We start from the raw sequence: 24568 nt of genomic DNA on the forward strand, positions 1-24568 counted from the left end.
TTTTCAGTATTTATATATTTCACATTTGATTTTTATCAGTGTAACTCATTGTGGCTTGCACAAAGATGCGTTTTGAAATCTCTTCTCTCTTCTGATTTGGTGTCTTATTCAGCTTGAAGTGTGCGTGGTAAAGCATACCACTCTTGGGTCTGTAACAGGGAATTTGTGCCCCTCTCTCCTACCCGCCCTTTTATTTAGTTTTCTTTTTTGCATGATGACGCCAACACTTTGTGTTGTGATTCAGCTGGTAAGATACGTGGCAGGATGTCTTTTCTTGAAAGCACCCAAAAGTGTGATCATGCAGCACTTTCTCAATTATGACCATAGTTTTCAGCTTGATCCAAGAGCCACAATAGAGAATCTCAGAGGTGGGGGCTAAGTAGGGGCTGCACATCACTCCTCTATCTGTTGCATTCTGATCCATTTACAGAATGCAGAGTAGTTATTTGGTGCTTGCCGAGGTGGAGCATGATACAGCACTCAAATTAAGGTATGCTTTATGTGCATCAGGAGGTCAGTGACTCCCAGGATTCTGCACTTAGTCTGAGGAAAATGCCAGTACTGGGGACCATTACCGACGAGTATTCTGGAAGCGGGCTAACAATGAAGGGGGTTTATCTGATCAGATTTTTTTAAATATTAGTTTGGCATTTAGTCTGTATCCATGCTGTGTTTAATCTTGCAGAGGAGGAGACTAAGGATGTCCAAGTCCTTAGGTGTATTTCCTAAAATGCTAAAGCAGAGAATCAACACTCAAGGATGGAAGTCAGTGTCTGGCAGGAAGGTCATGAATGGGTTTTATATAAATGTTAAGGCTACTAGCAAGATGACTATCCCCTAGGCTATCAAGGGTATCAGCGCATTAGAGGAGTAATAGAAGCTGGTGTGCAGGGACGTCGTCGTCATATTTTTTTGGATCCAAGTCCTTTCTTCCTACGGGCGGATGCCAATTAACCAGGTAACATACTCCCATTTCTCTGTGGGAGCTTGTGCTGTGGCCGTAAACCAGCCATAGCACAAGCTCCCATAGAGAAATGGGAGACTCTGTTCATCCCTGCACCGCACACACGGTGCAGGGATTAACAGGGGGGCCCCATAGGTGCCCACTAAGCCCCCAACCAGAGGCAGGTTTTAAGAGGCCCTGATAGGGGCCCCCAAAGTCGCTCTTCATCAGGCTTTCCATGCGGAAAGACTGACATGATAAGCATGTCGGAAACCAACATCGTAATCCCTGCCATGGAAACACCATCCATAGGGATTACCGTCAGGCCTCTGATTGGCCAATGGGCTCCTTGAGCCCATCCGAATCCAGCCGAAGTGACCAGCCGGTTTCACTTTCAACCCCCTGCATCGTAATGCGGCGTTCGAAAGTCAAACCGCTTTGAGACTTGAAAAGCCTCTGACCTGTGGTCGGATGCTTTCCGAGTCTCATCGTAATGTGGCCCAGTCTGTCTACATCTTCTATTGGGCTCCATACATAGCACACTATGTAATGGGATGTGCATTTAAGCAAGTTCTCAGGAAATGTTCAAGACATGATTAAGTACAATTACCACAATGTTTTAGGACATGTGAACATATTTTTGAAAAACTCTGATTTTGTGCAAAATAAAGATGAAATATGAAAAACAAGACTACAATTTAACATGCAGATAGAAACCAGAAATAGAGGAAGGGCTTTTAATGTCCAGATACAAACTCAACATTCATTGATACTGGTTTCTTTCAGTACAATCACAACACACGTTGTATGAGATCAGTTGAATTTGTCCATGAACAGATGTACATATACATTAGTTAGAGAGGATGTGCACCAAGGTTGGATTAACAAGGTTTCTTTAATTTAGCCATTTAGTATTTGATGGTCAGTTGTCTAAAAAGAGATTAGTAAAACTAGGAAGATGTCACTAAGGATGATGAGCTGTTGTCCTCCTTGATGGATAGTAGTCATTCATTTAAGCTGGCTGCAGTTATGCTTGGGCTTCTTCTTTGTCAGGACCCCAATTGACAGTCATCTAAAAGGTTACAGGTTTCTCTGTAGGGGGGAGTTAATTGGTAATTACAGATATAGGGTCTCTGACAGGATCAGTCATTCATATTCAGTCTGGAAAGCTAGAACATCTATGACACAACAGATTATCTAATACTAATTTGAAGATACCGGAAAATGGGGAGGGTACCAAGATGCATCACTGCTAGACAGCAGAATCCAACACTGTCCCTGAAGATAAAATGCTATATGGTATGTGGAGAATTAGTGCTGCTTAGTGCTGCTCTCCTATCATCAACGTAACCTTATAGTATAGCGTGGGCACCCTCGTCTATAGAAGGTATGATGATTTTTTTTGTACGACCAAATAAATCTATTTGTGTTTCTTCACCTAATATTCATGGTATTAAGATACATTTTGCTTTACACATTTTTCTGCGTTTAAATTTGTAAAGCTAGTGCCAGCCTTTTTTGTTTATGCTAACAAGTGTGGTTGCCATGGGCTATGTTGAGTTCCTACTGCATTTCCTAATCCAACAACAGCGCATTTCATTTGATGTGAATCTTTTGTTAATCGTTGGTAATATGCATACCTCACATTTAACAAGATTTCTGAAAATACGCACTGGAATCCCAAAATGTTCAGAAAATACCCAACTCTTCAATTTCTGGAGGAAGTTCCTATTTCTTGTAAAATAATTTACAGTGGTGCCTTTCCTCTGGCCTGATAGTACCTGGGTTGCTAGGAGTTACCAGCAAGCAGTTTCACTTCGCTTGGAATAGGAGATTCAAATTACACACAGCATTCTGTCTGCTGGGATTCCAGGAGCTTGATTGTGGCCATTTTGTGTGTTAAAAAACAAGCATTTCCTATTGGCTACTGTATACATGTCAGCTGGGGATTGGAAAGGCATGTTACTGGTCAATTTTACAGGTTTGGTCTGTTTTGGAGGGCGTTGCTGCCCCAATAGTATCTCTATGGACTATTTATTTGGGAGAAGTGTTTCTGTTGGTGTTTGTGTTGATTAACTATGGAGAAGCGAATGGCAAAGAGGCATAGGTCACACTCTCCTGATTCGGAGGAGGAGAGTGATTACCAGTAGGATGTGTCTGCAGAAGCTGGTGGTGCCCTGGCTGGGGTGTCTGTTTTCCTGCCCGCTTTGGAACTCCAGGCAATGATTGACGCTGCAGAAGCTAAAGTCATGTCTGCCAAGTTTAAGGCTAAGTCTGCTTCTGTCGGCTTGGAAGATGATCTGGATTTTGACTCTTCAACTGTTTCCGTCTCTGAGAGACATGTGGTACCTGGTGGAAAGTTAATTTCCAGGGGTGAACTGGTGGACATCCATCTCATTTTGGAGTCAATCTGGGCATTGAGCCACCTTTGGTGGAGGGGGTTGCTGAGGATTTATTTCCGCAACTTGCTAAGCCAGAAGCACTCTCTTTGCCATTGCATCCAAAGATCAAGGAGGCAATCTTTAGAGCCTCGGAAGAGCCTGAGCATAGCCAGGTTCCCTGCTTTCTTGAAAAATCTTATGCATTTGAAGATGGGGATATGCTGTTGCCACCTTCTGTTAAAGTGAATTCTATATTGGCTCCTCTTACTGGCAGATCCTCATTAAACCCTGATGATTGTTTGCCTTAGGATCATGTGAATCGCAAGGTGGATAGTGAACTGAAGAAGTCATTCACAGCATCTAATCTGGTGCTCATGGCTGCCTCGAATGGGGACTCGACAGCTCAATCTTTTGTGAGTTATTTTGAGGCTTTGGTGGAGGCCATGCAAGAAGGGTCGGATGTCCTGGTACATATGGAACAACAGGCCACGTTCCTGGCTGATGTGTCGTCTAATGTGATTAAGGCAACTTCTGTGGCCTCCTCCTCTAATATCACAGCCTGACGGAACCTCTGGCTGAGGGACTGGAAGGCGGATCTGGCTTGAAAGTCGACTTTTTCTTTAAAGCTGTGTTTGAGGGTGGTAAACTGCTTGGGGAATGGTTGGCTGGTCTGACCTGGAAGTCCTTCACGAATAAAAAGTACACTTGGTCCTACAGGTCATCTTCCAGCAAATCTTCTAAGGATTCGCTTCGATGCCCTGGACAACAGGGATTTTCCTCGGAAGGATACCCACTCATATCTCTTCCATTCTAAATCTGGTCCCCCAGGAGATGTGTCCCTCCTGGGATTTACAGCTGGTTTCGTGGACTAAATAGTATCCCCCGTTTGAGCCTCTGATAGCTGTGGGGTTGCGCCTTCTGACCTTAAAGCTAATTTTCTGGTGGCTGTAACGTCTGCTCGCTGGCTGGGGGAGCTAGGGTCATTGTCTTGTCTGTCTCCTTTCTTTCTTGTGTTTGAGGACAGGATTGTTCTTAGGTTGGGCCCTGGCTTTGTGCCAAAGGTGAATTCTTTGCTACATTGTCAGCGGAAAGGGATTCTTTCAGTGTTTTCCCCTGATAATCAATCTCCTTCCTGTGGAGGTGGCAATTCATTGCTGAATCTGCAGAGGGCGGTTCTGAACTACCTGGAATGGGTGAAGGAGTTCTGGGTCTCCTCTGCTTTATTTGTGAACTTTGGCCCGCTGGGAAAGGAGATAAACCTCACACTTAGACCTTCAGCAGGTGAATCAGGTAGGTGATTCCGCTTGCATATGAGCAGTTTAGTCTGTTGTCTCCTCTGGGAATCCAGTGGAGGTCTACTAGGGGCATGTCAGCTTTTGTTGCCGAGCTCCAGGGTGCTTCTTTGCAGGAGATCTATCGGGCTGTGCCCTCTACCTTTGTGACTCATTACTGGGTCGTTCAGGGTCTGGGAGTTCTAGACTTGGTGGGTTCCAGTTTTTTGCCTACGGATTAAACTTGTGTTTGCATATTCTGTGCAGTTGTCCTGGTGCATTTTGTGGCTTGAGTACATCTCACTATGTGATTCATCATGATGAAAAGGACGAGGGGGTAATACTGCGATTACTTACCAGTAATAGCATTACTTTAAGTCCATCTCACGCCATTATAAATCAGATACCTCCCTCCGACCCTATCTACCAATCCAACTGTGAACGTTGGGAAGGTATTGTGAGTGGAGGCACAGGGGGGAATCAGCGAGAGAAGGATTCAGAGTAATGCTATTACCGGTATGTAATCGCACCATTAGCATTCGGTCACCTGTACTAGGGCTAAGTCCTAACTTTCTTTGACACCCATTTTCTTGTCCCCTTATTTGTTCATAAACTCAAAAATCTTAAAACATTATTCTGCTTGTTAACGGTTCCTCACTGGATCTGGAGGTGTCTGGAACAAAAGAAGGGTGTGTAGAATACCGATATCTAAGCGTTGTAAAGAGGAGCTATTTTGTTTTTCGAATCTGTATTCAAACACTCTGTAAACTAAATCCAGTCAGCCTAGGGGGAAGGTAACAAGCATGTAGCCGCAGACTTCTTCTTACGATTGCGAGTATTGCAAATGTGCTCAGATTCTCAAATACTAGAGAAGTAAACACCTTGGCACTAATTGAAAAGGAATTGATATACCACAGCCTATGCTGCGTCCCAACAGAGCAACCACTCGCTTCGTCATAAACCAGGACATATTTACGGTTCAATACTTTATGGGTGCCCTGGTAGCCGCAAAACTGACAGCCATTCCTGGCCGCTGTGATGAAGACTTGCAGTGTACAGTCAAAAGAGCTGAGGAATGGCCGTGTTCCCGAAAATGTGATGGTAGGTCCCGGGTGTGCCCTGTTCGAAAGGAACAGTTTGACCCTGTGCAATACGAGCGCACTGTGGACTATTCTACTTACAACGCTCCACTGAAAAAGATGCTTCTGGCCCACCGCTCCCAGTCAGAATTAGACAATATATTGTTACGACGCACACAAGAATCTGCTGGGAGTATGGGGTGGGGTTCCGATTTTGAAACAATAAATGATAATTTCTCCCCAAAGCATACTTCAAGCGGAAATCATAAATCAGCGCAGTGAGAGTGCTAATGTATATGTTCGCAGTTCCTGGATAAAACAATGATTTCTAATATTCTAGTCTTGACAAAGAGAGAACAAGCATTAGAAATGCAATAGGTCTCGGATTTATTTGAGTTAGAGGTAATGGCATTGTAAATGGCAATGTCTTTTATCCATGTGTTATGGAGTGTATGCATGTGGTGTGTAGTAGAAATATGTGGGTTGGATTGAAATTGTATCAATGGTGGCATGCTGCGCTTTAGATGAATTTGTTTAAAAGTGAAGTGCACCATACTGCGATTGCTACAATAGTTTATTGTGGATGCGTTAACAATTGATGTGTGCACTGATGGCTGTTGGTGTGTGTGCCTGTAGAAATTGTTCACTGATGGATGGTGGTGTGTGTGCTTGGTGGAAGCGTGCACTGCTGGCTGGAGGTGTGTGTGCCTGGTGGAAGCGTGCACTGACGGCTGGTGGTGTGTGTGCCTGGTAAACGTGTGTACAGATGGCTGGTGGTGTGTGTGCCTGGTGAAAGCGTGCACTGATGGCTGGTGGTGAGTGCGCCTAGTAAAAGCGTGCACTGACGGCTGGTGGTGAGTGCGCCTGGTAAAAGCGTGCACTGACGGCTGGTGTTTGTGTGCCTGGTGAAAGTGTGCACTGATGGCTGGTGGTGTGTGTGTGTGTGTTTGGTGAAAGCGTGCACTGACGTTTGGTGTTGTGTGCCTGGTGGAAGCCTGCACTGACGCCTGGTGGTGTTTGTGCCCGGTGAAAGCGTGCACTGATGGCTGTTGGTGTTTGTGCCTGGTGAAAGCGTGCACTGACGGCTGGTGGTGTGTGGTTGTGTGTGTGGTGGTGAGTGGTGGTGAGTGTGTGGTGGTGAGAGAGTGGTGTGTGTGTGTGGTGTGTGTGTGGTCTTATGTGTGTGGTCTTATATATGTGTGTGTGGTGGACTTAGTTTGAGTGTTCGTATCCTGCACACTTACACACTGCTCCTACACACTCACACACTGCTCACCCTGCACACTCACCACCCTGCACACTCACACTGTTCACCCTGCACACTCACACACTGTTCACCCTGCACACTCACACTGTTCACCCTGCACACTCCCACACTGCAGTCCCTGTCACTCTGCAGTCACTGTCACTCTGCAGTCACTCTGCAGTCACACTCAATACCCTCGCAGTCACTCTGCACTCACTCTGCACCTGCACTCACTCTACACTCACTCTGCATCTGCACTCACACTCGCTCTGCACTCACACTCGCTCTGCACTCACTCTGCACTCACTCACTCTGCACTCACTCACACTCTGCACTCACTCACACTCTGCACTCACTCACACTCTGCACTCACTCTGCACTTCTACTCGCTCTGCACTGACTCTGCAATCACTCACTCTGCACTCACTCATTCTGCACTCACTCACACTGCACTCACTCTCTGCACTCACTCACACTCTGCACTCACTCTCTGCACTCACTCACACTCTGCACTCACTCACACTCTGCACTTGCACTCACTCTGCACTCACTACAGCAATCTCTCCCATCTGCCCCGCAGGACTACTAGTGGGCTATGCACCATTGTAGCCAGGGCTCTGCAGAGCCATGTCACCAGATGTCTATTCAAAAGGCAGTTTTGAGGGAACAGATTTAATCTTAAATCAGAACAAATTATAACTCTGCTTCTGGATAATCCGGTGTAAACTGTATGAACTTGTTTTCAGACAGACGTAAAGAGAGCTGCACTGTTCACAGTGGGGGCCTACATGGGAACAGGAACATGTTATGGGTGTTGGGGGCTCAAAGTATTATTCGGGGGTATTCGGAACAACTAATAATATAGGACCCAATTCCAGCTCTTTCATGGCCTTATCACAGACAGTGCAAAGGCACAATTGTCCAAATTCTAACGGCGTTTTTATTTAATATTCATGGATAGTGAGGTACGTTTTCAATATTTTAAGACAGCAGGAGCTCACACATATTACTGAAAATATTCTCTGTGACACCCTCTGACTTCTCATATGTGAGGTGTTTTGGGGATCCAAAAGACTTTTTATGTATGTTGGATGAAAAACATTTGTCTGTAATAGACTCTCACACATCGCCCACATTAAAAGTGCATCAACGGAAAACTATCTGTTTAAGGATTACAAGGTCGTCAGGGCAAGATTGCAGAACAGGGTCGGATCTATCAGGGCCCCTGAAAAGATGGGACCCTGCGCAAGCGCTAATTAAGAGACGGTAATCGGGAAATCCTGAACTTCTTATGATTCGTCATGTGTTATCAAATACGTCCAATGTAAACCTATGAACGGAACTCACATTGCCGGTTATTATGGAGCCTTTCGTCATAGAAGACTTGCTGGTTCTTTTAGAAAGAACTGCGTAATATAAAACCTATTGAAATCCAGGAAACGCACCAGGAAGAGCGATGTTGCCACCTGAATATCCACCAACCTGCCTTACAATAGGCGATCCATGGATTGAAGCTGTCCTTTGGAAGTCAGTACGCATGCGCACACTAAACCCAGCCGGCACTTCCCAGGCGTATTTGAATCAAGTGGAATGAAAACAAGCCGGTCACCGGAGGTGGAGGCTCTGCAGTGCAGAGCCCGAGTTCCGGCCTTCCTGGGTTCTCTAAGGGGTAGATGCTACAGAAACATCGGCATATTTACCTCGGCTAGGCGTCGGCGGCTGCAGCAGCCAGCTAAGCCGGGGGGGTGGGCAGGAATAAGCGGTACAGCGTTGAAGATGCTTCTCAAAACGAGACGCTAAGTCCGTGACCTAAAGTGTCTAATGCAGCTGCGAGAGAAGAGCATGGACAGTGCACCGCAGACATAGCAAGGTAGAAACCAAGAAACCCGTTGCTGCAATCCTCCCCATACGGCATCCTGGGGACCGACAGCAGCGTGAGCTAGGAAACCGCATGACAGATCCATGTGCTGGTGCTGCACTGAAAGCAAAAAAAAAGCCCGCTCCCAAAAAAAAAAAGACCGTAGTGGTACGCGCGCGTCACTGCAGGCATATGTTTTGAATTACCGCGGCCGTCAAGCCGCGATAATTGCAGAAATACGGTCTTCTGGTGCGTGTAACCGCACGCAATATGCCATAGGGAGAGCTACTCTACCGCCTATGGCCTATTGCGTGCTCTCTTCCAAAAACACACGCACGAGAAGGCCAATCGAAATGCAGCTGGCATAAAAAAGGACGAAAAATCATGAGCAGCCAGGAATCTGTTAGGTAGCTTTTCGGAGACCCTCATACAAGGACTCTTAGGCTCCGCCTACACTGCTATGCAGTGTGACGTAGGCCCGAGCCCTAAAAAAAACATGTGCAGTGCAGCACTTTAAACCAAAGGCGCCTTGCTCTATTATATACAAGGAACCATGAGATGCTCGAGTCTAAACGGAGTCAGACAGTGTTTAATAAAGTGCCAAACTGAATGGTCCAGCCCTAAAAGGAATAGTACAGTTTGCAGTAAAGCGCTAAACTAAATGGACCAGTGCGTAATAAAGCACTAAGCAGAATTTTCCAGTGTGTAATACTACACTAAACGGAATGGTGCAGTGTTGACATAAAGCGCTAAACGGAATGGGCCAGCATGTAAAGAAATACTGCATTGAGTTGTTGACTCTGCATGTGAGTATTCACTTAAGTGTGACCGATAAAGGCATTGATGCACATTAAGTAAGGTAATATTCCAAGGACTACACCACTGTGTAACCATTTTTTTAAAGTTCTTTTTTAAGGTTTTTTAAATTATATTTCCTAACTATATCCTTTGAGAGTGAGTGAGTGCATGAGTGACTGAGTTGGTGTGGGAGTGGGCGCATGAGTGTCTGCATGAGTGGCTGAGTGGGCCTGTGAGTGAGTGTGTGAGTCTCTGAATGGGTTTGTGAGTGGGTCTGAGTATATGTGGTTCTGCAAGTGGGTGCATGAGTGGGTCTGTGAGTGGGTGTGTGAGTATCTGAGTGGGTCTGTGAGTTGGTGCATGAGTCTCTGAGTAAATCTGTGAGTGGGTGTGAGCATGTCTGAGTCGTTCTACGAGTGAGCGTGAGATTGCTTGAGCAGGTTTGTGATTGGGTGTATGAGTCTGAGTAATTCTGTGAGTGGGTGTGAGAGAGTATGAGTGGTTCTGTGAGTTGCTGCATGAGTGTCTGAGTAGGTCTGTGAGTGAGTCTGTAAGTGGGTGTGTGAGTGGGTCGGGGAGTGGTTCTGTGAGTGCTTGAGAGGGTCTGTCAGTGGGTGTGTGTTTAAGTGCCTGTGTGGGTGTATCAGTAGCTGTGTCAGTGACCTGGCATCAACGGAAACACACCTGACCCTTTATCCAAAAAGAGTCCACAGTTTTGCATAAAATATCTACCCAAGTGGAGTACTTTCTACTGGTTAACCAGTAAGTACTACCTCCTTGGGTAAATGTCTAGAGTGTATTCTACACTACAGCTGCGTAACAGATTCAGAGGAAATGTCACCAGTGACCTTGTGTGTGTTTGGCAATGTGATTGTTCCTCGTGCGTCTTTATCCAGAAATGTGTGATAACACAAATCTTCATGTAGAGAAGACGACAGTACAAAGAGGTAAATCTCCATCAAACAACGGTTCTTCTTCTTAACTATATGAAGTAAGTGCTTCTTTCTTTGGTGGAGATGTCCTCATGTTCCTCGGCATCAAGAACACGTCACTAAAATCTATGAGAAATGTACTGGTGGGCCTCTTTTTAAGCTGCCCATCATCTTGGCAAAAGGCGGGAAGACCTTTGCATACTACTAAAGTGGGCAGGGGCAAACGGGGGGAGATTCCAAGTTATTTTGCACATGTGAATACTCATAGTAATTTAAAGGGAGAACAATGGAACCTGTTCTTGCCAGGCAAGGACAAGAAAGAACCCACTAGTTACAGTCACTACAGATTGCAGGCCAATAGATCCACGATGCATTCCCCTCCACAAAGCATTTCAGATCATCTCTCAATGTGGAACTGCTGATAAAACACACTTGCTTCGCCTTCATCAAGTCCAGGGGGTCAGGATCATTTGTCCTTTACAGAAGAGGAGCTTCAATTGGGGCACCTGATATGTTTATATTTGTAAGTGCTTCCCGTTGAGCTTTATCGATCAATCAGCATTTGTAAAGCGAGGCACTGTCGCCCCTGGTGGTATCTGGGCGCTGAGAAGCGAGGTCTCCGTCATAACGCCAGGTCTTGAGGAAACACGGGGAAGAGGGAAGAAACTAGCAGAAAGGCAAAACAGAGGGCCGAAAATTGAGTGAGCAGGAAAGGCAAAACTGAGGGCAGAAAATGAGCAGAAAAGGAAAAACAGAGGGCAGAAAAACAAATAGATACAAAAGAAAAACAGAGTCCAGAAAATTTAGCAGGAAAAGGCACAACAGAGGGCAGAAAAATTAGCAAAAATACAAAACAGAGCAAGAAGCTAGCAGAGGAGGCAAAAACAGAGGCCAGCAGGTAGATAGGCAGCAGAGGGTAGTGGACCAAGCTGGACAGGAGAATTGTCACAGGGGGAGCTAGCACAAGGACCTGCTCGATGGGGCCGCGCTGTGGCCTCTCTTAAGTAGGTCCTGCGAGGAGGGCATGAAGCTGTGTGTCGGGAAACGGTGGGAAGAGGGAAACGGCTGGAAGAAACAAGGAAAAGAGGGCAAAACTAAAGGCAGAAAAACAAGCATGAAAGGAAAAACAGAGGGCAGAAAAACAAGCAAAACAGAGCAATAGAGGGCAAAACAGAGGGTAGAAAAATGAGTAGAAGTGGGCCAAACAGAGGGCAGAAAAAGATAAAACAGAGGGCAGAAAAGGCAAACCAGAGTAAGAAACAAGCAAAGGAGGCGCAAACGGGGCAGCTGGTGAAGGGGAAAATAATGACCAGAAAAAAGGCAAAACAGAGGGCAGAAAAATAAGCAAAAAAGAGCGGAAGAAGGCAAAACAGAGGGCAGAAAAACAAGCAGAAAAGGCAAAACAGCGAGCAGAAAAATGGACTGCGAAGGCAAAATAGAGGGCAGAAAAATATACAGAAAAGGCAAATTAGCTGGGAGAAAAACATTGAGAAACGGCAAAACGGAGGACAGAAATCAAGCGTAAAAAACAAAACAGGGGGCAGAAAATGAGCAGAAAAGGCAAAACAGCAAGAAATAAGCAGAGGATAGACAGCCAGCAGAGGGTAATGGACTGCGGGCAAGCTGGCCAGGAGACCTGTCACAGGGGGAGCTGGCATGAGCTGGCATGAGGACCTGCTTGTCAGCGAAATGAGCATCAGGTCCAGAATGGCCTGTCAAAAGTTAATGAGTGAGTCGGTCTGTGCACCCCCAGACTGATTTTGGCCCCAGGGACCGCATACCCTGGGGTCCAGCCAAGAATTAATGGGGGTTGGGGCCAGTCAGCCCTTCTCCCCATCCCAATTTCGGCCCTGGGGACCCTATCCTCCGGGGTCCAGCCTCTTGCTCCTGGGTGCCCTGGAGCATACCCAGGTCACCTAGTGATCACAGTTGGGAACTGCGGGGGGAGCCTAAATGCCCCTGTGGTCCAAGCTCCTGCTGGAGCCGGCATTCCTCCCACATGCAGGAATCTCTTGCTTGGTGGGAACTGTTACAGTTTCCGACAAGCAAAAGCAAACTGCTATCTCCTGAGGGTGTGCACCTCAGGAGATAGCAGTTTTCTGCCTGTAGGGGTATGGGGGGGGCGTGAGGTAGCAGTCCATTAATGGCTCCAGAAAGGAGGGTAGCTTTGCCCCCCTTCTTTAGTATGCACGGGCCAGCCCCAGAAAGTTGGTGGTCTTTGGGGCCCCAGGAGGTGATGGAGCACAGGGCTGCAAAAAACAGCAGGATGGGGGGTGGGGGGGGTCTGCACAGTCTCTCCTCCTTAATGAAAACTAAACCAAAAACGTTTTTCTTGGGACTCGGCTGAGTCCAAGACCCAAGATGGCTACCAACACTGCGACACACACACACCCTGCATATTTTTCCTATACTAATTCCCCCTAATCCTGTTTGGGTTCAGGAGTGGCATACTCACCAAAAAGCACTTCAACACCTCTTCAGGGGTAGCAAGCGTATATAAATGCAAACCTTTTTCCCTCTTCTATCCCTCCACTATTCTTCTCAATCTAAATAACAGACTAACATATTCACCGCTCAAATGACTTCATATTTCACTATACTAATTCACTATTAATCCTTATGGGTTCCGGAGTAGCGTGCTACTCACCGAAAAAAAAACTTCAACACCTCATCAGGGGTAGCAAGCGCTATATATAAATGCAAACCTTTTCCCTCTTCTATGCTTCTACTATCCTTTTCAATCCAAATAACTAACATATCCACCGCTCCAATTACTCTCATATTTCACTATACTATCTCACACTAATCCTTTATGGGCTCCGGAGTAGCGTGCTACTTGCCGAAAAAGCGCTTCAACGCTTCATCAGAGGTAGCAAGCACTATATAAATGCAAACCACACGTGACATGTAGTTCATTCTCAGCCGGTTTTATGACATTACTACCGTGCTGGTAAACAGTGAAGGCAGACTTTGTGAAACACCTTGCTTCTAAAAACAGACACTAGCCATTCCTGATCAATGTGCTCAACAAATGATTTTTGAAAAAATGTATGGCAACAATGCCTCGTGATTTTTCACCAAATTATTATCACCAAAATTTCAATCAACCCTATTGTATACCGAATAGTTAACCTTAATTTAGGGTGGTACACGTTCACTTCAGTTTTACGATTGACCATTTAATTGTCAAGAGTGATCACAATTTTTTTAACATGATTCAACATCATGCTCAATCAGTGCTGTTCATCGTATTCACATGCAAGTCACATTTAAGACTGCAGACTATAATTGATAGTACGTTTGAGGTGAACTATAGTATTCAAGAACCAAATTCTTACAGCAAAATCCATAACTGTAAGTGAACATTAATTAGTGCTACTCACACTGATGTCAAAACATTGTTGGCAAAGTGACTACGTGTTTCCACACTTATTCCATATACAGCTACAGTAGCCAATGCTCAATTTCATAATCATACTGAACTGTTTTCTCCCAAATCATGCCTTATGTTCCCGAAATGCACGATGTATTATTATTCTTTTGATTAAAACAAAACCGCTTATGATCACACAGTATATCATAGGGATAAACTAATCCAATAACGGCTACAGTAGCCAATGATCAATCCATGCTTCTAGGAGAGAGAGAGACAGAGAGACAGAGAGACTGCCGCTGCCCGCGTCCCCCACAGGGGGATATCAGCAGGGCAGCCCCCTTAGTGCCCATTAGTCGGAGCCCCCCCCTCAGTCCTCGGAGAGGGGGAGGCTCGGGCAGCTCTCCAGTGACGCGCCCGGGGGAGGACGTGTATTTTGGGGGCGGGCCGGGTACTTAGGCCCCGCCACCCTGAAAGTGACCTCTTCGTCGGTCGTTCTGTCCTGCCTGCCTCGCTGCACCCACCCTGTCCTCGTACCCAGCAGCATGGCAGGCGGCATACAGCTTGAATATCTTAATGTTTCTTTTGTGTTGCAGGCAGAGTTACAGGGCGATCTGGAGGCAGACTGGTACAGTATGGGTACCTCTGCGGCAGACTGGTACAGTAAGGGTACTTCTGCCTGGCACAGTAAGGGTGCCTGAGCCAAGGACCTGGAGCCGCAGGGAGGTTCCGGGGAAACCGCGACGGCGCCCCGTTAGTCCTTCGGGCGGTTGGGGGGCCTGACCAACCGGGGGTGTAACAAACCACGCTCCGCCCTGAAAGGGGCGGGAGTATAATGCATGATCACGTGATCCAGAAGGGGATCTTCAAAGGTGTGGCACTGTCCGGGCGTCGACCCACCGTGCCAGCTGGCTCATTAGGCGGGCAGGGCAGCGAGGGGCTGCCTGCCCTGGATCGTCCGTAGGATAACCCACAGAAAAAAGCATACTTTTGTTGTATGAAAATAAACCTGCAGCAGTTCTTTACCCATAAACAATGTGTCCTGTGTAGTCATTATATGGGAAATGTGTAAAGTGCAAGGGGGAGCGGATAACGGTGTGGGCACTACGACAGACAGACACACTGTGTCTGTGGGGGACATTTCTGCGGTAGTTGAAATTACGTATCTCCTTTGTCGGCCGTGGCCACAAGCATCAAAGGTGGCCCTCTCTTGTTAGAAAATGTCAGAATGGCTTCCAGATATGCCACTGACTCATGTCATTTTGTGTGTGTATTGGAATTTTTTTAATGCATTTAAGTATTTTAAAGAGCATAAACCTACGTCCTAGGAACAGTAGAGCATTTGATAGAGTCTGTAATTAAGACGGTATACTCTACTACTGGTACTTGCATTACACAACGACCCTTATGGTTACGCTCGTGGGTCGATGACTTGATGTAGGTTGTATGGCTTGTGTTCTTTACTTAATGTACGCATGCATGTGTTGGTAGGTGTTTCCCTTCGTATTCATTGATAATCCTTACACTGCTGTGTCATTTGCCTGGGAATGCCTAAGTCCTTAAAAGCAGAGTCTTTTTTTGACACCTGCAAACCCACAGCCTCATAAACAGATTCATCTGCTGTGATGGAAAACCACAGACACACGACTGAGCGAAAATAAGTCTTTTTTTTATAAAAAGCTGCTCTACTTTCTGATCCATGGAGAGACTTGCTAGGCACCACGTCCTTCACTTTCAATATTAACCTGTCACAGCGAATTTGCTTTAAAGGGATTATTTACGATTCAGTTGTCAGTCGCTGGTCAATAAGGAGGGAAAAAACTACCTGATGAAATAGCAAGAGCTTCTGGGAGTGAAAATAAGTCTTATCGGCGCCTTCAAATTCATCTTCCTGTATGCAGTGTGATTACTTTGGGGGGGATTACAATCCCACTTTAATATAGAGGGGAGAAAATAATAAAGAAATAGATTGGAGATGATGAGATAATCCCTCTCTAGCACACACACTCATGCCTTCATTAGCGCGTGCTAAATCACCGATGGCGCCAGTCGGTGTCACCATGGCGAGGCGCCCAAGCTCAAATTAATGAACTGCTTCAATGGGTAATGTGCTTGGGATCAATCTCAGCCTGACGGGTAGGACTCATTTATCTGTGGAGGGCACAAGTAAACATTAGTACAGCCTGGGAAAGCAAGATAAATAATATATAGTGGAATATTTCACGTCATGTCAGCCTGCCATAAGGACAAGAAGAATGGCCGCCGCCAACGCGCTTCGCTCGCTCACGCGCTAATGGAATAGAAGGTCCTGCCTGGTGTTGATATGGAGAAGCTTTTGGTGTTGAGCCTGGAGGAGTACGTGACTAGTTAGTAGTGTTGCCAAGATATATTCCATACACCCAAAACAATATTTTTCTAATATAGTTAGAGAAATGACAGTGTAAGAGCAAGCCAAGAGCTGGATAATAAATAGGGCAGGGCAGTCGTCAAGGGTCCATAGCTGTCAACAATGTTTACTTAATCATGTCCACAATATCAACTTAACCTGGCACTGCGCTTATTGTGAATGTTTCTCATGCTTTCAAAAACAAGCCATTTGAGACAGAAAGTAGGCACCCAACTTCTCCACACCAAATGCATTTGAAATATTCTTTTTTTTTGTTTTTAAAGCTTTCATGGTAAATAGTGCAGTCTTGCCTTTTGCAGGCACCTCCACTCTTTAATGTTTTACTTTACTTTCTCTTTTCACTCCTTCAAGTTGAGCAATGCAATAGTTTCTGAAGTAAGCACTCCAGCAAGTAGAGGAAGTAAAATGCAGATATGAGACAGCTTGCATGGGCAAAGTCTGCTTTAATGTTATTATTTTTAGGTAAAGATATTGACGGTGCAGCTATCAAACAAATCTCTTGATTACAATAAACGTTTAATCGGCTTTGGGTCTGGGTCTTTCAACCACTGGCTCCCATCGAAAAGCCTCTTTAAACCATTGGCTTTTAAGTATGTCACCCTTCATAACTCAAGATCCCAATTTGATAACAAGCATTGAAAATGCAATAGGTATCGCAATAGAAGAGTTTAACATTTTTCGTTTTGCAAATGGATGAGTGGCGTTGCGTGGATGAGTGGCGTTGCGTGGATGAGTGGCGTTGCGTGGATGAGTGGCGTTGCGTGGATGAGTGGCGTTGCGTGTGTGAGTGGCGTTGTTTGTGTGAGTGGCGTTGCGTGTGTGAGTGGCGTTGCGTGTGTGAGTGGCGTTGCGTGTGTGAGTGGCGTTGCGTGTGTGAGTGGCGCTGTTGTTTGAGTGGCGCTGTTGTTTCAGTGGCGTTGCGTGTGTGAGTGGCGTTGCATGTGTGAGTGGCGTTGCGTGGTTGAGTGGCGTTGCGTTGTTGAACTACATTCGAAGGGGACAGGGTAGCGGGGGCACGGAGGATGGGGGGTATATGAATGGATCACCCACAAACCGGGATTGGTAGATATGGCCCATGGGAGGGGGTAGGACCTGGAAGTCGCGGGTGAAGAGCTGAAGCGGAATGATCGCGCTGGGGGTGCGAAATCAAGGAAGGTTGCGTAGGGGTAATAGCTAGGGAGCAGCGCAATGATCAATGAGGTGTTGGGTATGTCGCGAGAGCAGCAGGGGGCTGCGCGAGGGAGGACTGACGTGGGAGGGGGAATGGAGCGCATGTCATGAGTTGGGCTGCGTGGGGAGCGTGCTAGGTGGCCAGCGAGGATCGGGCTGGTCAACAGGTGTGGGTACCCGGTCGAATTAGGCTCACCTGGTCGTTCGATGTCGGGAGGGAGAAAGGGAATAATCTAGTGGAAAGAGTGGTCCAATCCAAGGGGGATCCGTTGGATGTGAGTCTGCGCAGTTATCCAGTGTGGATCGGCAGGGTGGAAATGAATCTGGGAGGGAGGAAAACGGCATGGGTTACAGATGTGCTCCGCGACCGGAGCAGGAGGCATGACAGGGCAAGGGGAAGTTAAGGCTCACCTGGTCGTTCTAAGTCGGGGGGGGGGAGAAAGGAAAGAATCTAGTGGACAGAGTGGTCCGATCCAGGGGAGATCCATTGGATGTGAGTCTGCGCAGTTATCCAACGTGGATCGGCAGGCTAGAAATGAATCTGGGAGGGAGGAAAACGGCACGGGTTACAGATATGCTCTGCGACCGGAGCAGGAGGCATGACGGGGCAAGGGGAAGGAAAGGCTCACCTGGGAGGAGGCAAGGGAAAACCAGTATTGGCGGAGGCTGAGGCTCCGGTTCCGTTGGACAGGTTCGTAATTGCAAGGGAATCCTGTCTGGTGTGGTAAAGGCGTCGATCCGTGAGTGATCGGCCGGGGATCGAGAGTAATTCAGGAGGCGGAAAGGGGGCTAGTTAGCGAACACATAATCGTGTCATGGAGCGATCTCGTGATCGGGAGCAGAGACGGAACACGTACCTTAAGCGGGGTCTGTCGTGGAGTGAATCCAAGTTGCCATGGAAACGCCGGCAACAGTGGGAGGTTAAAAGTACTTGGAGGGGAGTGGCTGGGACTGGGGTGGGCGGGAAAAGGCCGTGACGTGTGGGGGGGCGGGAACAGGGGAACCTGAGCTAGCTGTGTGTGCTGGGCGTGTACCAGGAGAGGAGGCAGCAATCCAAGTGCATATAGAAACATTAGGCACAAGAACAGGCTAAAAAGAGTGCAGATGTGCAGGTTAGCCCGTGGCTCCTGCATAAAGTATTGACATGTAGCTAAACCATACAAATAAAAACCGGCATGATTATACAACAATTACATACAGTTACAGCAATATTCTTGTATTTAGCAGGGAATTGCATAACAATTACATATAATTACAGCAATAATCGTGTGTATAATTTGTGTATATGTGGGAGCACATGGGAAGGGGAGGGGGGAGGAGAAATGCGACACGGCGGGCAGGGGAGGGGGCGGAGCGGGGAGAGGGTGTTAAAGCAGCCGGCTGAGGGAACTGATGTGCACTAGCTTTTAAGCTCAATGCGCATGCGCATTGAGCTTGAATTTCACGGGCACTGCAAGGAATCGCCACGATTCCTTGCAAGTTGGTTAAAGACTGTTTAAGCCCCAATAGTCTCGCAAGCTCGATGCGCATGTGCATCGACAGGCGATACCTAAAAACCACATTATCAATCAACATGCAAAGTGAATATAGAAGATAGAAACAATATAAAAATTTGAACAATTTATTGCATCAAGTCGCTTATTTAATATCAAAGAATACAATGCCATACAATAAAGTTTAAAAATGTGACAGTCCACATAAGGAATAAAAACAATAAAAATGGAAAATACAAGTTGTCGACGCAGCGTTTCGGTATTTGATTATAACACCTTCATCAGGACAAGGTTCTTTTAAAGCACGTTGTAGTTAATTTAACCTCACTCGTCAATTTGAGGTTCTTCATAACGGGTCATCTTGGTAAATAGTGGTGCTTCTGCTAAGTTACTTTGATTATTTGATTGTTTGTGGTTGCAGGAATCTTTAGATTTCTAGTAGTAGACGAGGACGAGGGAGCCACCGTATTAAATTTACAGGATCGTAAGATGCCAAACTTATGGCCTTCGGGGAGCTTTGAGCCAGTTGATTATGATAAGGAACCCCAGGATTGTATAGATGGGTATCATAAAAACAAGAATATGTTCCCCGAGGATGTGGAGTGACTGTATTCCTTTTTGTTCCACCAGTACTGTGTTCCTGGTGTGGTCTTTAGGTCTCTCATTAATTTGACCTCTACTCGTAAAATCGGCCTCCCTGCTCTCCTCGTACCTCGTCTGTTCGTAGCGGGTTGAACTGGCTCAAAGCTCCCCGAAGACCATAAGTTTGGCATCTTACGATCCTGTAAATTTAATACGGTGGCTCCCTCGTCCTCATTTCTACTACGGACTACTAGAAATCTAAAGATACCTGCAACCAAAAACGATCAAATAATCAAAGTAACTTAGCAGAATCACCACTATTTACCAAGGTGACCCGTTATAAAGAACCTCGAATTGACGAGTGAGGTTACATTAACTACAATGTGCTTTAAAAGAACCTTGTCCTGATGAAGGTGTTATAATCAAATACCGAAACGCTGCGTCGACAACTTGTATTTTTCGTTTTTATTCCTTATGTGGACTGTCACATTTTTAAACTTCATTGTATGGCATTGTATTCTTTGATATTAAATAAGCGACTTGATGCAATAAATTGTTCAAATTTTTATATTGTTTCTATCTTCTATATTCACTTTGCATGTTGATTGATAATGTGGTTTTTATCAAATTGGGATCTTGAGTTATGAAGGGTGATATACAGTACTCCTTTCAACTTTTTGAAACATATAGGGACCTTTTTTAATTTTCTTATATCTCTCCTTGTCCCTGATTGGATAAAATAGGAGACCTCCCTTCTTCTTTGAGATTTTAAGTATGTCAATCATTTCTTGATTCAGCCACTGAAGTACTCATCTCACACCTAAAGCTATTGGCGGTTTCATTGTATTCTTTCGAACCAACTTTAGTGCTTGCATTGAACTGCATGAGAAACTACTTTAAAACTCGGGAGCCTTCAATACAGTCTGCCTTTCATTTCCTTTTTGGCTTTTATGTGCGAATGCTGCATGAGTTAACACACCAAACACAGGCCTATTTGCTTGTTTACCAAAAGGGGTACAGCAAGAAAATAATAACACATCGTTGAGCATCTTTTGAAAGTTCATGCCAATACGATTTTCAACCATTTCAATGCCTTCTAATATTATCTGACGTAACCGTAACCACTGTACAGGCACACTGTATTTAGAGTTTAATGTTTTATCCATTTTGATGACAACATGGATGTCCTTCCCTTAAAAAGAGCCACAATGAACGGTTCCAAAGTAGACACTGGTGCGATGTAAAGATGTGTGAAATATAAAATTCTGCATAAATGAGAGCAACAGAAATGTGTTACATTGACCAGTTTGCAAAATGGTTGGTTGCTTCTAAATCTGTTAAAGATTTTTCATTATTCAAACTGAAGTGCTGGAATTTTTTTTAGCTAAAATGTACTTATAAAAATTTGCCTTGAAAAGAAAAATGTTTCAAGCTGGTACCCTTAGCAAACTACCCCACCTACTTAAAAACCTATTGGTGCCACTTTGGTAGTTTTCTATAAACGAGTCATTTTTTAAGTTAAAGAGAAATTTGAAAAAAAGTAACGGTTTAAGAAAAAGGTTTAGTAGGTATGTAGGAGTTTATAAAGTTGTAATTATTAACTACAATTTCACATAACCTCTTTACTTTTCAATATGACTTCCTCTCAAAAACTTCACCTTTAATCGGGAAAAAATATGTTACTGAAAAAGACTGAAATTTGTGAAGTTTATACAATTTGCCTCTGAATTGAAATGTTTTAAAATTGTGCATCTCCATGAATTATTTTCTTCAAGTTCGAGAAGCAGGAGCAGGCAGAGTAGGATGAATTAGCAAAAGAAGCAATAAGACCAAAGGTTTTACCGCAGAGACCAGTCCTATGTATTCCACTACAAAGACCTGCGTTCCCCACTGCCGCATAAGGTTAGCAACATGAAGGTCCAACCATCCCACATGCATGCAGTCACTTCTCGAGACCGGAAATCAACCACTAAACGACTGCTTAGAGCATTAAAGAGATCGTTATTCATACCTTGGCTTCCATAACCGGTGTCGATGCCTGAGCCGTCCCATGACTCCACGGCGCTGTCCACGCTTGGCACTGTGGTGGAATACATGTCTAAGAGTTTTCCTGGTTTCTGGGCAGCAGACGGGTCTTCCTCGCCATCACTTAGCTCACTCAGTTGGCCAGAGCTGGAGAACTTCTTAGGACTTGATGCTAAAGTGTCGCGAGAAGAGAATAATCTTTTACCAACGGCACAAAAAGCATAACACTCCCTCATTCACAGCGCCCACCTCCCAACAGTGATTGCCTGAAAGCTTCTTCAAAATGCTTGTGTTCACTTTCCTTACTTTTTGCATTAAAATGTGTTATTCTCTACTTAAGTTATATTTTGCAAGTTACTATCGGTCTGGCATGCACACTTACCATCCGTCTGTTTCTTGATTTTTAAGGTTACAGTCTCTCCTGCCATCTGCAGCAAATGAATGGCTTCACTCAGGGGCTTTCCTTTCAGGCTGTTGCTATTTATTGCAAGAATTCTGTCTCCTATGTGGATGGCTCCGGTCCTGTTGTGAAAGACACATAGAACATTTGAAATAATACACACTCTCCTCACCCACACTTGTATCTGTCATCCTGAAAAATTGTTATACCTGGGCCGCAAGATGTGGTATTTGCTATTAACTGTATTGTGACAGTCAGGGATTATGGCCTAATATAGCTCCTTCTTTGGCGTGGAAACATGCCAGAGTATTGTACATGCTTCCTACTTCCTTTCGCGCCGCCCACATGTGTTACGTTTTTCAATCATCCCCTTAAACCTAGAGCAACACAGCTCGCTCTGTGAATCATCTAGCTGACTGAATAGCAATAGGGCCATAGAATAGTATTTTTGAGGATTACCATGTGAAATGTAGGTGTACAAGGAGGTAATCCAAATAAAGATAAATGGAGGGATGTGCCAGCCCAGGTTTCCTCCATTAAGATGGCAGTGGCAAGGAACCTTCCATTTCTGTCCTATTATCTCCTCTCCGAGGCACTGCAATGGCTTAGCTGACAGTCCTACTGCCTTGACCTTTAAATGTACCAACCTTGGTGGGTCGGTTTGCCAGTGGAGACATTACTATGCAATTGGAAGGCATATGACATGATCACTGTGTATGCCAAATTCTTTCACACAGTACTCACAAAAAAACAGAAGAATATTAGGGTATACGCCCATGCAACAAAATGTGAAAGGTTCATATTACAGAGATACAAGTTCATGAGTCAGAGCAATCTTTTAGAAATTATGTTACATTCTAAAAAAGTATGCAGGGCTGTTGAAGGCAAAGTAGGTGCCAGATGTTACTCTTTTTTTTTTTACAGTCCCCAAAAGGTGGCCCTGAAGGCAGCAGTAGAAGTGACTGGAAGATATCTTTGCAGAGAACTATTTCTACACCGACACACAAACATCTTAAGAAAAACACACCAGGTAGACGATGGAAGTTGATGGGAGATGTGTTATGTTTTCGTGTGCCATGGATAGGAAAATGGTATCAATTTTGGACAAGTCATAATTAACAAAATAAAGCATCTTGTCAAACACATAGAAGAGCAATCTGCTTGGAAGAGTAGAAAAGTGACCTATTTTTTCTCATAAAACCATAATATTGTTCAAATCAACTACATGTAAAATGTTTCCATAGAGAGAAATTAATTATATCAACGGTTGAAGCTTTAGCTGGAACAATTATGTAAACAATTAGTAATATTAAAAATAGGAAGATACTATTCAGACAGGACTGAGGGTCAAGAAAGGCAAATCTGCAGGATAGGATGGGTTTGCATCAATCTATGACTGAGCTTGACATGAAATCTGGGTTCCCCATTGGATACCTGTTAATAAAGTGATTTGCAAACTCCGAAGTGCCCTTATGTCGTGGAAGTAAGGGCGCAATAGAGGATCCAAACTGCTCACTTCCAGGCGCATTCCTGGATGTCGATGGTAATGTTTTCACGTGTGTAGAAGGTGTGGTAATGTGTGGAGAAGTGTGGCTCACCGATTAGAGTGGCAGACCCTGAGGCAGAGGTCTGGCCCGGGACCAGGGTTCAATCCCCCTCGCGGCAGGGTCTTGGGCTCAATGTCCTCGGACCTAATAATTCTCGCCTCGGTGCCTACTCTAATCATGAGTTCCACTCTGCAACTCTGGACAATAGCTTGCTTAATCTCCACACCGGCCCTAACAACGCTAGGATGCCTGGCTTCACCTTGGGGGTGCCCAGGAGTGGACACCTCACAGGAACCGGCCAGGAAGGGTTCCACAGCGGTATTCGTACAGCGCTTAGAGACCCCTGGGTGATAGGCGCTATACAAGTGCAAATTACATTTACATTTGCATTACATTTACACACCGCGACTCCCGCCACCTGTGGAACTGGACTGGATACAATAAGGTAATACCGAAGAACCAAGCAGACTGTTGCCCACAAATAGTGATCTACTGTTACGGCCTCAATGCACAGGATGGTCATTGTAGAATAAAAGACTAAATAGCTCATGTTGAGTTTATTTCAAACGGTCTTTTAAAAGAGTAGCGAACATCAACGTAAGTGAGGAATCCTCTAGAGGAAGCTGCATACAATTGGTTTCGGACTTTCACTGGGTTCTTGGGATGTTGTAAAATCCCTGAATTACAAATGTCGGCATAAAACAGTGGGGAATAGATTAACTGCAGAAATGAATGAAAGATGACTGTCTGACCGGGAACGAATGTCTAATGTGAGCTCTCAAAACCTGTATGTGACATTGAATAGCCAGGGTCACATGGAGCAATATGTGACCTTTACGGAATGCCTCTAAAGTTAGATACTTATCCGGGTAAATGATGCTTCATAATTTGACATTTTGTTTTACATTTTCCTTTCTTTTTCTCCTTCAAATTTGATTCATGGATTGCAATCAATCAATCAATCAATCAGAGTACTTGTAAAGCGCGCTACTCACCCGTAAGGGTCCCAAGGCGCTGAGGGGAGAAGGAGGTGCTGCTACTGCTCGAAGAGCCAGGTCTTGAG

The 24568-nt window shown here is 45.2% G+C and overlaps 1 protein-coding gene across 8 annotated transcripts in view; it reads right to left on the reverse strand.

Annotated features, from left to right (window-relative positions):
* Nucleotides 1-24568, reverse strand: part of GRIP1 (glutamate receptor interacting protein 1) — an 819646-nt gene that overhangs the window by 55719 nt on the left and 739359 nt on the right. For all 8 annotated transcript variants that reach the window (XM_078676427.1, XM_078676419.1, XM_078676408.1 and 5 more), the window contains 2 exons: nucleotides 21941-22080; nucleotides 21545-21730 (listed from right to left, as the gene is read on the reverse strand). In XM_078676427.1, the coding sequence (XP_078532553.1) occupies nucleotides 21545-21730; nucleotides 21941-22080 (326 nt within the window). The remainder of the gene's footprint in view (nucleotides 1-21544; nucleotides 21731-21940; nucleotides 22081-24568) is intronic.

This window comes from Lissotriton helveticus, chromosome 1_1 (genome assembly GCF_964261635.1).
Source record: "Lissotriton helveticus chromosome 1_1, aLisHel1.1, whole genome shotgun sequence".
Classification (NCBI taxonomy): domain Eukaryota; kingdom Metazoa; phylum Chordata; class Amphibia; order Caudata; family Salamandridae; genus Lissotriton; species Lissotriton helveticus.